The following is a 17,439-nucleotide window of genomic DNA, read 5'->3' on the forward strand; positions in this document are numbered from 1 at the left end:
TGGCCCATCTGGACACTGGTCAAAAGTAGTTCTTATAGAATAGGGTATGGACTTTCGTCAGAAGTAGTGCGCTACATAGGGAAAAGTGTGCCGTTAGGGACACAGCCTAAAGCCTAGCGCTAATGTGAAATATGTAGCCTAGCGCTAATGTGAAATATGTAGCCTAGCGCTAATGTGAAATATGTAGCCTAGCGCTAATGTGAAATATGTAGCCTAGCGCTAATGTGAAATATGTAGCCTAGCGCTAATGTGAAATATGTAGCCTAGCGCTAATGTGAAATATGTAGCCTAGCGCTAATGTGAAATATGTAGCCTAGCGCTAATGTGAAATATGTAGCCTAGCGCTAATGTGAAATATGTAGCCTAGCGCTAATGTGAAATATGTAGCCTAGCGCTAATGTGAAATATGTAGCCTAGCGCTAATGTGAAATATGTAGCCTAGCACTAATGTGAAATATTTAGCCTAGCACTAGTGTGTTGACCACTATGTAAATACTGGCTGGCCATTAGAACCTCCGCCCCTAGTTTTAACATCTGCCTGCATTAAGCTCTACATACATACACACACACACACACTGATGCTGTCCTCCCTGTCCCATAGGTGAGGGAGATGCTGCGTATGCGTGACTCTAACGGAGCACGGATGTTAACACTGATCACAGAACAGTTTATGGCCGACCCTCGCCTGGCACTATGGAGACAGCAGGGCACCACCATGAACGACAAGTACAGACAGCTCTGGGACGAACTAGGTGAGTGTGTATATATACACACACACACACACACACACACACACACACACACACACACACACACACACACACACACACACACACACTAATGAACCGCAGGATAAATTCACATTTGCAAACAAACATGCATGCTCACACACATACAGTAGGCTACTTTATGTACTGTACATATTTACTGATAGACAACACAAACGGCAACCTTACGTACTGTTGTATTTATCATTAAACTCTGCTGCCGTCTTCTCCACACGCAAACAACATACCATACTCCCTTTATCTCTGCTTAATTATTTATTTATCGACTTTAGATAGGAAGCACTCACATGTCCACTGTGGCCTTCAGTACAGATTACTTGTGTATACACACATACACACACACATACACACACACACACACACACACACACACACTGATTGAGGTTTTGGGGTTATGCAGCCTATGTTATGTTAGTTGTGCTCTCCTGCTAATGTGCGAATGGGGACAAAAAAAGTCTCTGGATGTCAACCTCCTATTTTCATTTCTGTATTCTCACATTTATTATTCACTATGTAGACAGACAGACAGACAGACAGACAGTTTTCTGCTTTGATTTGTATTTTTAGAAGTGTAACAATGCGTTGACGTCCAGACTCTCGGAGTCCTTCTCTGACTGCTTGATATGTGGCAAATGCTGCCGCTCGGTTGCGTTCCGCTTTTGTCTTTTAGTCCTCCTCAGGGCCGGCTACCTCTCTCCTCTCATCCAGACACCGCCGTCCTTCCTTCATTTCTCCTCTACTTCATCTCTGTTGGCTAACCACCCCGTTTCCTTTTTTTCTGACCATCTGTCCTTGTTGCTCTCTCTTTCTGCCTTTCTGAACGTTTTCATCCCCATTTATGTCCATCAATCGTTGCCACATCATAGTTGTAATAGTGTGTGTGTGTGTGTGTGTGTGTGTGTGTGTGTGTGTATTAGCTGATGTTTTTTTTGTTTGTCTCTGTGACACTATCATCCTACATCTTCCCGAATGTGTTACGATATCCATGGAGACTTCTTCACTTTTAGTCTTGAGTTTGTTTCTGTTTACCTGGTATTGATGTATGCAGTGTGTGTCTGTGACGGTGCGTGAAGGACAAATACAGTTCCCGCTTTTCAAAGAGTTTGTCGACAAGAAAAGTTTGTGCGTCAGCCCGAGACTGCATCTACAACTACAAAGTATGCAACTCCCTTACGTTTTTGCGCGGGGGGGGGGGGTGAAAAAAATGTACGGAATATCTAAACTTTAGATTTCTTTGAAAAGTTGGATAAACTTTAAAACCCATCTCCAAATAACAACACAACAATAGACCAAAAAATGTGGGTCCAAAACAAAAGATTGACGGGGGATCTTTTTTACCTGCAGTTTAGTTTGGTTCTGTGGGTTTACCACCTTCAGACTAAAATCAGGAGAGTAGTCTGAAGTCAAACATGACCTTGGGTGGGATAAGACCTAACCTGTGTGTGCGTTCGCGTGTGCGCGTGTGGTTTGTGTGTGCAGGTGCCCTGTGGATGTGTATCGTGTTGAACCCCCACTGTAAGACGGAGCAGAAGTGCTCGTGGCTCAGAGAGCTGAGGAGGTGGAACAGCGTGGACGTGTGCCCCTGGGAGGATGGTAACCATGGCAACGATCTGCCCAACCTCACCCACTCCCTGCCTCAGGGTGCCCATGGCAACCAAGGTGAGAGACGGGACTCTTTCTTTCCCCACATCAACCCTCCATCTTTCTTTCTCTCTGTGTAGATCTGTCTTTCTTGTCTTCTCGGTCTCCCTCGCTCCATCTCTCTCTTTTTGTTAGCCTGCAGCCAGCGTTTGAACTCTCCCTCCCTCCAGTACCCTCTCCCACTCCATCCCTCCGTCCCTCCTCCTCCCTTCTCTCTTCTCTGTCTAATGCAAGTCTCTCTCTCCCTCTCCATCCTGTCAGAGTCGCGTCCCCACAGGACGGTGTTCACACGGGCAATCGAGGCATGTGACCTCCACTGGCAGGATCGTCACCTGCAGCACATCATTGCCAGCGACCTCTATGCCAACTACTGTTACCATGACAACCAGGACGGCTCGCTCTTCGACACACGTGGATGGCCCATGTGGCACGGTGAGTGTGTGTTTGAGAGTGTGTTATTTTTAGTGTGTATCGTGATGCTTGGTGTGTGTAAAGGGGAAACGGAGGACTGTGTGTCAATATGTGTGTTGTCTTATGTCAAGTGGTCACATTTTGCCAAAAGCCGTATAGAAAGGGATAAAGACAACATTAGTTCATCTCTCTCTGTCTCTGTGTCTCTCAGAGCACGTCCCGACGGCTTGTGCTCGGGTGGACGCCCTGCGTTCCCATGGTTACCCCCGCGAAGCACTTCGATTGGCCATTGCCGTGGTAAACACACTGCGGCGGCAGCAGCAGAGACAACTGGAGCACTTCCGCCGACATAAGAAAGGTCAGACTGCACTTATTGGATGACGTAGGACTGCTATAAAGCCCTCAATGGACTCTTATAAAGCCTCATAAGTGCAGACATAGAGCTCTGTGACATACTAAAGTAGTAGTGTCAATGTGGTTGACACTATGTTACTATGTGCCCTGTAGTTGACATGTGTTGCATCCTGTCCGTGACAGAGCTGCTCCATAAAGCCATCACCTCCATAACCAACATGGAAGGCTGGGTGGGTCACCCCCTGGATCCCATCGGCACCCTGTTCAGCACCCTCACTGAGACGGGACGGGGGGCAGAGGAGGGGGCCAACACCTGCCTGGACCTCTCAGGTACTAAAAAGAAGAATCAATCTAGTCTTCTTTGTCTCCATCTTTTGATTTCACTCTTCTCCTTTTCTCTCACTCAGATGGTCCCTCTCTCAGCCCTGCCCTCACATTCCCCTTTTCTTATCCCTCTGTCTTTCCTCTCCTAGTAAAAAAAAGAATCAAGGCACACACTAAGCTAACCCGGTGATATGGAAAAGTACTAGCTGGAGGTCTTGGGCCCGTCCCAAATACTTTGACCTGGGATGTGGTCAAATGTGCAGTCTATATGGAATAGGGTGCTGTTTGGGACAGACTGACCCTCAGTGTTGTGGACTAGGAGGGAGGCTCCAAACCTCAGAGAACACTGAAAAACGGACTACTAGGTACTGACCCTTTGTGTCTCTCTCTCTCTCGCTTAGATTGTTCCAGTGTGGTGAGTCGTGCGGAGCTGCAGCGGTTGCCAGTGCAGAGGTTGCTAGGCGAGGGCGAATCATACGGGGCGCTGGCTGTGGAGACTGCTCTGATTGGCTTAGGCCAGCAGAGGGTGATGCCTGATGGGCTGTACGCCCAGGAGAAGGTGTGTCGCAACGAAGAGCAGCTATTGGCCAAGCTGCAGGAAGTGGAGCTGGATGACACGCTGGTCAAGATCTTCCGCAAACAAGCCGTCTTCCTGTTAGAGAGTGAGAACACACACACGCAGTGTCCTTTTACTTTGGTTATCAGATAAAGCGTAAAATAATCTGCCATATGGTTGTTATGAATGTGTGGAGTGTGTGTTTCCATGGCTGAGCTGTAGCTGTGTGAGGTAAAACGAGAGCGGGCTTTTGGTCTCTCCTTCCTCTCTCCTTCCCTCTCTCCTTCCCCCCTCTCCTTCCTTCCCTCCAAGCATTGAGGCTCTATGCTGAAGCATATTTCACTCCTCCATCTCAATATTTATTATCTTATTATCTTTCATTCAGTGGGGTAAATATAACTAGAACCGCCTTAAGCCAGACCAAAATAAGCCTCACACAGTAAAACTAGCGATGTGTCGGCAGCCACACACACACACACACACACACACACACACACACACACACACACACACACACACACACACACACACACACACTGTACTGACATCTTGTACTGGGACAGAATGTGACTGCTGTGGTTTGGTTATGGGAGTGGGAGAGATGGTAGACCCAGCCCTCAAACCTCCAGTCCCACCCTAACCCCTGCCTCTGCCCAGGACGACCACCCACCTCTGGGCTGGTTGGTAATTGAGTCCCAGGCTCTAAGGCCTAAGACTGCTGGAGACTGTAATGGGGCTTGTGGTCGGGGGGCGGGGAGGGGCTGTTCAGTCTAGAATAACCCAGCGGAGACGAGGGGGAGGGAAGCCTAGTCTGCACATCTGGCCATATGGCATTCACCACGTCATGGTGACCGCTTTGTGCTGCGTGGCCTTTTCTCCTCTGGACTGAGACTGGGAGGAGGAAACTATGATAGCCACTGTCTAGCCACGCAATAATACACACACACACACACACAAACTTATAAGTATACTGTACTCACACATTCTCCTTTTTATACGGCACCACAGACCGAAATATAATTCAATGTATTTTCTATTTTTGCATCTGATATTTCAATGTTCTTTTGATTTGTTCCAGACTGTTTCACCCTACCCTCTTCCTGTCTGAAACCCACTGGCCTGTGGGTTAACGTGTTCTTCCTCCCTCCATGTGTCCCCAGGTGGGCCGTACAGTGGCCTGGGAGAGATTGTCCACAGAGAGAGTGTTCCCATGCATACCTTCACCCGCTATCTCTTCACCTCTCTCCTACCTCACGACGCTGAACTGGCGTACAAGATTGCACTGAGAGCCATGCGGTGAGTCTCTCACCTTATCATTATTTGTGTTGTGTGTGTGTTGTTTGTGTTGTGCGTGCGCTGTGCGTGCGCGTGTGTTGTGCAGATGGGGCGGCTCTGCTTTGATGTTCGTAGGGGGACCTGGATCAGTGCATATTAATGATGTTAATGAGAGTTTAATTAGTGTGTGTGTAATGAGCAGGCTCGCACACGCCTGGCCTACAGGGACAGGACAGCTACGTGGCTAACGCTAACATCTCTCTACCATTTTCACTTCTCAACGAGCTGCGCTTTGAACCATGCTAACAATGTGGTGATGCTAAATGAACGTGAACGAGGAAGAGCTACGTCGCGTACGGAAAGATGCAAGCCGAAGCAGAGGCTGGAGTGTAATGAAAACTGCACCGCAGCATTTCCACAGGGCTCCAGCCCTCCCCAGTCCACTTCTCCCCCCCAGCCAGCCCTGTGGAAGGGGGTGAGGTAGAATAATGTGGCCACTACTTCTAGCTGCTCCAGGGTCCTGGTTGTCTGTCTGCTCAGCACGTAATGAATGTGTGCAATGTAGCGTGGTGCTGGCGTAATATGATAGCAGTGTGTGCTTTCCCAATCCCATGGGAAAGGTGCTGCTGGTTAAATATAGGGCTAGGTAAAAAGACTGGCTTTTAATGGCCCATTACAACACTATCATAGATTCAGACAGCCTCTCCTTATTCACACCTCTGCTTAACGCTAAGGAGGAATTGATCTTGAGCTCAAGGAACGTCCAATAGGCACACCCAGCTGATTTCACTAGTGCAGGGCGGATGGAATATTATGTAGAAAGACATGATAATACCCTCATATTGTTAACGCTTCGGGAGTTTTAGATTGATGAAGATGCATATCCATCAAGATGTTCTAATGTCTCTACCGTGGTGCCTTGACTCGTCTTCGCGGTGGCCTAGGGAGCGTTTTGTATAAAGAAGAGATCTCGAGTCGAAGTCTTCCAGCGGATGCCGTGATTTGATCGATTTGGGGGAAGTGAATAGACGTCTGTGAAGCGTTTACTTCATCTGAGGGTGAAAACCAGGAGGTAGAGAGTTCAGTCATCTCACCGATGTTCACCAGGACCAGTCTATGAAGGAACCGGATAGTTTCTCTCTTTCACATCCCATCTACGGGTCGTTCCACCAATTTATAGGTGCCTTTTTTGAGTGGTGTTAACTAGGTGAATAAGTAGTGTAACTTCTTTACCAAATATTAACATTCTGTCATAAAGAGCACCCTTTTAACTTAATAAAAAAACCTGTTTTCCCATGTCAAGAGGTTAAATAAAAGCAAAGGACTATAGTAAGTGCCTGCAACTTATCGGGTAGGCAGCAGGCCGCCTGGTTTTCAAGATTCCCAAGTTCTGTCATTTCTCTTAACCAGCACTTGCACTTGACCCCACCACCACAAAACACTAGAACATTTCCATAAATAGTAGAACTAGCTCACCTACTTTTTAAACTATAATTTGACTATTAGATGTTCAATATATCTTTTTGAACAAAAAAATATTTCAAAAGTTATGGTTTCAACATATTAAAATGAGAATTCAGTTCACGTAACAGGGTTGACCTTAAAATTAGGGACAGGTTTTTTTTCTTCAAAATGAATCACACATTTTGGATTATTTTTGTCATTTTTTAAAAGCTGCAGCTACTCTTCCTGGGGTCCATGGGAATCACATTAAATAAATAATAATCTTCCGAAATGACATTGTCAAAGTAACAAAAGTAACTAGGACTTTACAATGATGGTGAAAACTTGAATCAATGTTGGAGTAAAGTGGGTTAAACTTCCTAGAAGTCACAGAGGACGCGCAGAGGGACATGTCAAAATGCAGAATTTTGGCAGTTTAGCAAGTCTTTATTCATTATAAAAAAAATGTTTAAAAAAGATTTATTGACATTTTTCATGCGGTCCATATTAAAGGACACCTCATTTAATATAACAGGCTTTTAAAATGCAATATTCGTGCACAATTTCAGAGCCCCTTGCCCTGATGCCCCTGGCACCCTCGCTCTTGAACACCTCTGGTATTAAAAGTATTCAAAGCATCCCGTTGTGACGTTTTACACGGCGCTATCGTGCCACAGGACCAATCGGGCACCGTAGCTGTCCTCGTCAGTGGCTTGGGACTGAAGGGTGGGTTACGGCTTACTGTTAAATGGATACACGTGTCATTGTAAAAATGGGACTTTTACGGTTCTGTTTTGAGTATTGGCTGTAAACACGGCATTGAGTGTTTTACAGTGTCATCGATATGGTAAGATCGTAATGTTTATGGTTGATGTATAGCCTAGCTTGTGCGTACATATACCTGTAGTAGGCTGTATGAGTAGGAGAGAGAGGGAGAGAGAGAGAGCAGGATAATACTAGCCCTAGCAATGGATTTGTTTTTGAGGTGGAATAAAAGATGCAGCTTCAGATTTTTTTTTACGATTTTCACTCAAACGCGGAGTATTTTCCAAGCTTTGGCTTATCGAAGCTCCGCAACCAATTTCGGTAAGTCACACAAAGACAGGAATGTTGACGAAGGCTCCAATCTTTAGGGAATGCCTTTTTTTGTTGTTGCTTCGTTCCACCCCATGAATGGTCCAGAAGTCGTCCCCCCCTGTTGTGGTGGAGCTTTTAGCAGCTCTTTAGATGTGTTTGGAATGAACCCCTTGTTGCTATGGCATCAGCATGTCTTCCGTTTCACACCGAGTCCGTGTTCACACTCACACAGCTCTCACCTTGCTTTCCCCCCCACCTTTTATCTAGACCAACCCCTTATTACCTTGTCTAGGACCAACAGGCTTCAGATCAAGATGTTTTAAATACAGATTTTGTTGGTGCTCACGTGGAAATTGTATCTCTGGCCCTTTTCTCTGAAGTGCGTGCGCAATGCGTGTGTGAGTGTCCGTGCGCCCGCGTGCGTGTGTACATGCGCTGATGTGTGTAAGTATGTGTTTGATGTGTGTCCAGCCATAGAGGCCTGGAAGGTGAATCCCCAAATTTCCCCATGGACTCAATTAGCTTTTGTGATTGGTTGATCTGCCCAGGTTCTCTTCTCTTTCAAAGGCAGCGAGACCTTTGAAACTGGGCTGGAAGAAGAGGGTTGAATTAGAGATGAGCTGCCCACAGTAGCAGACATGAAGACTGCTGTGTGTTTCTGTGTGTTTCTGTGTGCTGTCAGTCTGTCCTATAGGGCCTGTTTATACATTAGCAGGTGTTCCAAGCCGATGTCTTCATTAACAGCAAGAAAACAGTCGTTCTGCTACAGTTGATTCAGTTCTGTAATTAAGGACTAGGTTGGAAGTACATTTCAGTAATGTGCTAACAACCGTAATACACTCCAGAACACTGTCAAAACCTTGCTGGAGGTCCGTTTGCTGATTGTGCTTTGTGCACGCGCCTGTGTGTGTTGGTGTGCGTCTGTGTGTGATCATAATCAGCCACATGGTTTTTCTGTGCTTCTCAGGTTGCCTGTGTTGGAGTCCACAGCCTCGTCAGGTGACCTGTCGCGACCCCATCACATGGTGTCTGTGGTCCCCAACCGCTACCCTCGCTGGTTCACACTCTCCCACATAGAGTCCCAGCAGTGTGAACTGGCCTCCACCATGCTGACCGCAGCCAAAGGTAAACACACGCACACACACACGCACGTACGTACGTACACACACACTTACGTAAACACACACGCGTCTGTAAACACACACACGCGTACGTAAACACACACACATACACATTTGGGTTCCTTTGTCATTGTACCGTACGTGTGTTGTCCCTGTTGTCCCAGGCGATAGTTGTAAGCTGGAGACGGTGCTAGAGTCCATCCAGAAGAACATCCACTCCTCGTCTCACATCTTTAAACTGGCCCAGGACGCCTTCAAGATTGCTACGCTGATGGACAGCTTGCCAGACATTACACTGCTCAAAGTTTCACTGGAGCTTGGGCTACAGGTACACAAACACAGACATAAACACACACACACACACCTCTTTGCCACTGCTAACCGTCTCTCGTTCATCAGGTGATGAGGATAACCCTGTCTACGTTAAATTGGAGGAGGAGGGAGATGGTACGGTGGTTAGTTACCTGTGCAACAGAAGTAGGTACGTGTACACCACTTTCCCTTTTGACTTTCTATAATATAGTACAGATTTAGTTCATGGACAGGATGAGGGCTTGAAAATGGATTGTCTTGTTATTCAAATTACTCTGCTAATCCCCTGACTTCTCCCTCTTTTGTGTGTGTGTGTGTGTGTGTGTGTGTCCCAGGTGTGTATGCGTTGGACAGCATCATGCAGAGTTGGTTCACCCTCTTCACCCCGACCGAGGCCACCAGCATCGTGGCCACCACCGTCATGTCCAACACCACCATTGTCCGCCTGCGCCTGGACTGTCACCAGCAGGAGAACCTGGCCTCCTCCGCCCGGACCCTGGCCCTGCAGTGTGCCATGAAGGACCCCCAGAACTGTGCTCTCTCCGCCCTCACGCTCTGCGAGAAGGACCACATCGCCTTCGAGACGGCCTACCAGATCGTCCTGGACGCGGCCGTCGCGGGGATGAGCTACACGCAGCTGTTTACGATAGCCAGGTACATGGAGCACAGGGGGTACCCTATGAGGGCGTACAAGCTAGCCACGTTAGCCATGGCTCATCTAAACCTCAGCTACAACCAGGACACCCACCCGGCTATCAACGACGTGCTGTGGGCCTGCGCTCTGAGTCACTCGCTGGGCAAGAACGAGCTGGCTGCCGTCATCCCCCTGGTGGTGAAGAGCGTGAAGTGCGCCACGGTGCTTTCCGACATTTTGCGGCGGTGCACGCTGACCACGCCGGGGATGGTGTCGGCGCTGCACAGCCGCAGGAACTCTGGGAAGCTGATGTCGCTGGACAAGGCTCCGCTCAGGCAGCTGCTGGACGCCACAATCGGGGCCTACATCAACACCACGCACTCTCGCCTCACGCACATCAGCCCGCGGCACTACAGCGAGTTCATCGAGTTCCTGGGGAAGTCCCGGGAGACGTTCCTCATGGCCCACGACGGACACATCCAGTTCACCCAGTTCATAGACAACCTCAAACAGATCTACAAGGGCAAGAAGAAACTCATGATGCTGGTAAGGGAGAGGTTTGGCTGACCAGGGTCGGTCCCTAGTACTTTTCTATTAACTCGAGTCTGCCTTTTTTGAACTTCTTTTGGACTTGAACATGGACAAGTAAAGAGAGAGACGAAGCGAAAGAAGGAGAGAAGAAATAGTCAACAGAGCCACACGGTATTATCGTGATTTGCTGTTATTGTTATGAACGTTATTACCATCATTGCTATGTGTACAGACGTGTTCTATTTTCAGAAGAAGAAATGTGTCAAGTTGTGAATGTTGTATTTCTTTGTGTGTGCGAGAGGAAAAACAGGATAACGAAAATGACTTTTTCTGTTTTTATTTTTTATTATTAGCATTTTTTTATTGTGTTTTTTATTTTGGTTTTATACTGAGTATATGTTGTCAAGTGGCTAAAGGCCCTTGTGCAAAAGCGCTTGTGTAAAAACGCATTGGCAGCCTCAAAGAGACACTATGGCTTTAAAACCACACAGCACCTCTTGGCTATTGGCTACCGAACGTAGGATGCACTGCACAGCTTGGCTCCTTGAGAAAACCACCATTAGCATTTCTGTTGACTCGGCACTTGCGTTTTCTCTAGGTCATAGGCATGAGATAGGTTGTAGAGTAATGCTCTTAACAGACTCGTTGTTTCAGATGTAGTAATAATGAATATCTGTTAGGTTGAGGACGGCAGTACAGGACTACAGTAATGCCACGTGCACCGTAAGATGAGGATATGGAGTATTATCAAAAGCGATTACTAGCATTTGATGTATTATGGCAGATATATCCCAAAATGTACTTAGAACCCATCAAACTTGTAATTGTGGCTTTGTTTTTTTTTGGTTGAAGTCTTAAGATAAACTGTTGCTGGAGACGTTGTCTCATACCTTCTTCAGTTTAACCCAGTCTTTGCTAAATTTACTGTGTTGGTGTTTCAGAAATGGAAGAAATCCATTAGAGATCAGGTGGATCAGAATACCTGACTGTTTCTGTACTCAGAAGACTAGCCTGGTTACCTGAATGTTTCTGTATTCAATGCTACAGTACATCGCTGCCTTGGCAAGACAACCAGACACAGGTTAGCTAAAAAAAGAAACAGACCAGCACCGAATAGTGACCCAGGCTACTGGAAGATGTGTCGGGCTGGGTAACTAACTACAGATCATGGTTATAGTTGTGGAGTGTCGCTCCAGAACGGGCCAGTGTCAATGCTTTCTGTGCGTGTGGAACCATAGAACAATTAGAATAGCATTAGAATTCGGGTTCTAATAGGCCTCTTCTATGTGTAGAACCTTCAGCAACTGTCAACAGACGTTCTCAGGGATTTCTCTAAAAAGGAAAAAGGAAGAGCGAACGAGTACAGGAAAACAAAAACGTGACACGAGCAAGCATTTATTGTACTGTGTGTATATATACAATAGTATAAGTCTGAATATGGAGGATTCAAAAGTATACGTTAACTAAATTATACAGAGTATTCTATGTAATGTGAAATACTTGAAGCCGCTGTAGCTCGCTCTTTTTCTGTTAGTCTTTCTGTACTTTTATTTACCACGGAACATGTCAGAAAGACTGACTTGGCTAATGGAGGGTTGCTGTAGGCTCACAAGTAGTGTCAGTACTAAAACATTGGCTGAGATTATTGTACTGGTATCGACGGTTCGATTGGTATCTATTCAAGTTATTAGAGTACTGTGAAACTCTGTTATTGTTTCACAATTAAGAGATTTATGTATTTGACTGATGTGCAGTATACCAATGACACTGTACATGGCATATGGCAACCTGAGCATAGATTTTTCATAACATTGATCAGCTGTTGAGAAATGACTTTAGAGCTCTAACTTTAGACCAATACCTGGCTAACCAGTAGTGTGAAATCTCTGGTCAATCAATGACACAGATTGATCCATTAAAACCAGAAGGACTGTGACCCTCGAGGACAGGAATTGTGCTCCGCTGCAATGTACTACAGTTCTCCTCCTGTCTGCTTGCATCTGAACATGGCACAGACCAAGTGCGTCTCTCTCTGTATAAGGTCGGCAATTGTACTCATAACTTGCCTTGTTTCTTTATTTTTCTTTATTTTTTTTTTGTTGAAGCGCTTTCTCTTGTTCTTTTTAAAGAAGAAACAGCCTTTTCTCTTGCCTTGTCTTAACACTTTTTTAAAGTAACCAAACAGGAGTTCTAACAACCAAACAAATGTGTTCCAAGAAGTGAAAGCCAAGTCGCCTTGGTCCCAGCTTTAGTGTCCTTAATTAGTAACTGAATGGGCTCTGTAAACTGTGCTTTTAACAAAGCCTTTCCTCGTGTGTTTGGTGGAAAAACGTCGTCCTGTGTCTCTCATCCTCTAATGAAAGGATTTCCTCTTTCTTTCTAGCTGTTTTATAAATTTTTTGTTCTGTTCGTGTAGGAAATAGAATCTTCTGTTTTTCCATTTTATTTATTACAATGATCCATGTATACATGCTTATGAAATTAAGATTTGATACACCAATATCAATTTATTTATGTAACTAAAATCACTGTTTTATAATCTTGTTAATGAGTCGATTGATTTGTGTTTTGTTTTAATTAAAGTTTTTTTTTTTTTTAAGTACATTTTGGCCTCCTTGGTTTTGTGAATGGTTACAGTACATCTCTTTCTGAGACACAAGACTGTTCGACAAGATGTGTTGGTCGACATAGAAACAGACCAGCGAGTTGAGCTCAATCAGGAGAGTTTGGATCAGCAGCAACATCAACCACACCAGAAGAAGAAAATAATTATGCAGTTTTAAACTATCACCTCTGGGTGAATTAATACAGCAGTATTAATTCACATCCATAGTTTGTGAATCAAGATTTAGGGGAGCCTAGGCCAATCCCACAAACCTGTACAGTGTGTTCAGAAAGTATTCATACCCTTTGACATTTTGTGTTACAGCCTGAATTCAAAATTGATTATATTATTTTTCTCATCTACACACAATACCCCGTAATGACAAACTGAGTAAATAGATATTAGAATCACCTTTTGGCAGCGATTACAGCTGTGAGTCTTTCCGGGTAAGTTTCTAAGATCTTTCCACAGCATTTGCCCATTTTTCTTTTTTACATTTTTTTCAACCTCTGTCAAGTTGCTTTTTGATCATTGCTAGACAGCCATTTTCAAGTCTTGCCATAGTTTTTCAAGCTGATTTAAGTCAAATCTGTAACTAGGCCATTCAGGAACATTCAATGTCATCTTGGTAAGCAACTCCAGTGTATATTTCGCCTTGTGTTTTAGGTTATTGTCTGGCTGAATGGTGAATTTCTTTCACCCAGTGTCTGTTGGGAAGCAGACTGAACCAGGTTTTCCTCTAAGATTTTGCCTGGGCTTTGCCCTATTCTGTTTCTTTTTATCCTTAACTCTGTAGTCCTTGCTGATGACAAGCATACCCATAGCATGATGCAGCCACCACCATGCTTGAAAATATGAAGAGTGGTACTGTTGTTGGATTTGCCCCAAACATAACGCTTTGTGTTCAGGACCTGTTTGCCTTATTGCAGATACTTTGCCTTGTTGCAAACAGGATGCATGTTTTGGAATATTTGTATTTTGTACAGGCTTCCTTCTTTTCACTCTGTCATTTAGGTTAGTATTGTGGAGTAACTACAATGTTGTCGATCCATCCTTAGTTTTCTCCTATCACAGCAATTAAACTCTGTGACTGTTTTAAAGTCATCATTGGCCTCATGGTTAGCGGTTTCCTTCCTCTCTGGCAACTGAGTAAGGAAGGACGCCTGTATCTTTGTAGTGACTGTATGTATTGATATACCATCCAAAGTATAATTAATAACTTCACCATGCTCAATGGGATATGCAATGTCTGCTTTTTTTATTTGTACCCATCTTACCAATAGATGCCCTTCTTTGCGAGGCATTGGAAAACCTCCCTGGTCTTTGTGGTTGAATCTGTGTTTGAAATGCACTGCTCGACTGAGGGACCTTTACAGAGATGAGGTAGTCATTCAAAAATCACGTTAACCACTATTATTGAGTCCACGCAATATATTGTGACTTGTTAAGCAAATTTTTAATCCTAAACTTATTTAAGGTCGCCATAACAAAGGGGTTGAATACTTACTGACTAAAGACATTTCAGCTTTTCATTTTTTATTCATTTGTATTAAAAAAAAAATCAAACACAATTCCACTTTGACGTTACGTGGTATTGTGTGTAGAACAGTGACACAATATCCAAATTGATACCATTTTAAATTCAGGCTGTAACACAACACAATGTGGAAAAAGTCAAAAGGTGTGAATAGTTTCTGAATCCACTGTATGTAACAAACATGTATGTTTCATTCCCCACGGTGTTGAGAGAACATGGTTTATCAGTTATCGTGTGTGTGTGTGTGTGTGTGGCGTTAAGGGAGGGAGTGGGAACAGGTGGTACCTCAAGACTACAGGCAGTCCTGACAGCCGTAGGGTCCCTAGACTCCCATCCCTCATTAAATATTGACACAGAAACGCTGGAACTGTCTGTGTGTGAACAGTAATGAAGCACAGACACACAGAGGTGGGCACAGCAACGCAGCAGCACAAGCTGTGTGTACGTGTTGGTACAGTAATAAGGTACGTTTGTCCACAGAGATATACACACAGATACTTCACAATTAATCACAATTACATCAGTCAGAGGGAAGTTAGAGCTGTCCATTTGTTCTGATGTGATGGATACCTTCTTGTGACATACTTTTGGTGCTTGTGAGTCTGTAATCCTGTTAACAATGTTGCCGCACCATCCCAATTCCCCGACGTGTTGAGAGAACAAGGTGTGTGTGTGTGGTGGGGAATGGCCATAGCATAGAAAACCGGTGCAGTGCAGGTGTTAATGACGTCCCTTGGGTCCCTACTGTACAGCAGCTTGTACAGACCTGTCTCACTGTATACCTCTAATGAAATCATGATCACACACGGCCCCCTTGTGCCAAAAGCCCTTTTCCTCCCCATCAACATCAATCTCACACACATCTCTCTATCTGTCCCTAACACACACACACACACACACACACACACACACACACAAACTCTCTAAAACATCTGTCAAATCACTTTCAGATATCACCCTAATACTTGATGTCTATACAGCAAATTGGCCAGTGTTACCTAGTGTTGATTTTTGAGTAACATTTCTAGTGTTGATTCAGGTGTTAAATTAATTAAGTGATAAATTAAAACTCATTGGTGCAAACCAACCCCAGTGTTGGTGTTAATAACCAGTTAAACCAAAACCATGCAGATCATATTTCCCAGCATACTCTTGCAGGTAGCTTTTTAGAATTGTTTGTTTTCAATATCTATGTTTTTGCATGTACATTGATTCATTAGCGTTATGCTACTCAAAAATAAATAGTATACCATTTTTTAAACTAATCCAATCTGTTACTTGGATTTATTGCACCCATTACGGAAATGTTGTTCCAGTTTAGATGGTTTAGGCAGTTTCATATCTTAGTATTCCCAACCCGACATTCATTATGAATGCAAATGTTGGATATCCCCACTCTTGCTAGATTACAATAGGAATTACACATCACTTTGCAAGCCATCATAATGTGACTTGCAGGCCTGAAAACCATGAGTTTCAGGCCACAGTATTATGGTAAAACTAGGCCCTCAAAATAAGCTCTAATTAAAACCCCCTAGAGTCAATGTCCATGCTCCCACAGATCTGTAATTTCCATAATAAAAAAATTCCCATAAAAATCCTGTCAGTTCAGGGCTGAAACATAATGAATGCAACAATCATGTCTCTGTCACTAACAAATACAGTCATGGGTGGTAACTCTACAATTCACTCGACGGGCAAGGCACTCTGGGAAATATGCAAATAAGGCTTTACACTAAACTGTGTTCATTTAACACTGAAAAGGTATAGCCACTGGACCCGTGTTAAATTTAACACAGTCAGTGTTAAATTAATACTGGAGAATTTGCTGTGTAGTTGAGAGAAAACCATTAGTACTATACTTTAAACATTTTGCGGATACATACAGTACCTAATGCATGCTTAATTGCATCTTATCACAAGTGTCGGTGGAAAATCAGTGATACTACGGAAAGAGGTTGTGTATATAGTATGGAGTCTTGATGCATGTCTTTTGTCAGTGTATCCTCCCTGGAAACGAGTGGCACCTTGCAATCAATGGACTCCGAAAGAAGTGCCAGCGTTTTCAAGGTGACCCTTTTTTTTTTTTACATGTTCCTTCGAGACAGATTTGAACCAACAACCTACCGAAGGATAGCATACAACACCCTCTAAAACGATAGTGTGTATGCTCACTAAACCACCATCGAAAAAGGTTTTGGATAGTGTTTTGGTGATCAGTGGGACCTCCTGTTCTCTGGCTGTTTTAATTTGATTCCCCCTGAAAAGAGTTCCAGACGTTTATGGCACGAGAGAGTTTTTCCAGCCTTTGTGCCATAAACCACCATACAAGAGGAGAGATCATAGGCCTACTCATGATATGCTAGCGAGCAGTGCTCCCAGCAGTTTGGTCACCAGTGGGACTGTTCTTCTTTCTCTTCTGAGAGAGCTGTAACAGTTTGATCTTCTTCTCTCCCCTCCACCAGCCCCGGGGCGTCTGATTAAATGCTAATTAAAGCCGTTAGCCATGCTATCGCTGGCGCTAACTCCTCTCTCTGTCACCGAGATTAATGCCCCTCGTTTATCATTCTACCTCACCGGCCCGGGATACCTGCCCACAAAACCTGATCAAGACATCCGCTCCCCACTCCCCTCCCGCTACCTGCCTCATGGAGATCGAGGAGGTTTTTAACATTTAATTTGAAAATTGCCCTCAATTACATCGACAGTGAGCGACCACTTGCTGGAGCGCTCTCTCTGGTTGAGTGGGAAGGGGTTGGCGAAGCGGGTCAGTGAGCGCGATGAGCGATACGGGGACATTAATAAAAAGAGAGAAGTTCATTTCAAGCCG

The 17,439-nt window shown here is 44.6% G+C and overlaps 1 protein-coding gene across 3 annotated transcripts in view; it reads left to right on the forward strand.

Annotated features, from left to right (window-relative positions):
* Positions 1-13,069, forward strand: part of LOC115164232 (zinc finger SWIM domain-containing protein 6) — a 49,717-nt gene extending 36,648 nt beyond the window's left edge. For 2 of the 3 annotated variants that reach the window (XM_029716503.1, XM_029716505.1), the window contains exons 4-14: positions 602-752; positions 2,268-2,447; positions 2,691-2,861; positions 3,052-3,198; positions 3,348-3,524; positions 3,920-4,180; positions 5,235-5,370; positions 8,837-8,994; positions 9,155-9,318; positions 9,390-9,471; positions 9,638-13,069. In XM_029716503.1, coding sequence (XP_029572363.1) covers positions 602-752; positions 2,268-2,447; positions 2,691-2,861; positions 3,052-3,198; positions 3,348-3,524; positions 3,920-4,180; positions 5,235-5,370; positions 8,837-8,994; positions 9,155-9,318; positions 9,390-9,471; positions 9,638-10,503 — 2,493 coding nt within the window. In that variant the 3' untranslated portion in view covers positions 10,504-13,069. The remainder of the gene's footprint in view (positions 1-601; positions 753-2,267; positions 2,448-2,690; positions 2,862-3,051; positions 3,199-3,347; positions 3,525-3,919; positions 4,181-5,234; positions 5,371-8,836; positions 8,995-9,154; positions 9,319-9,389; positions 9,472-9,637) is intronic. The other variant, XM_029716504.1, reaches the window with a different exon arrangement.
* The last annotated feature ends 4,370 nt before the right edge of the window (positions 13,070-17,439 follow it).

This window comes from Salmo trutta, chromosome 27, assembly GCF_901001165.1.
Source record: "Salmo trutta chromosome 27, fSalTru1.1, whole genome shotgun sequence".
NCBI classification, from domain to species: Eukaryota; Metazoa; Chordata; class Actinopteri; order Salmoniformes; family Salmonidae; genus Salmo; species Salmo trutta.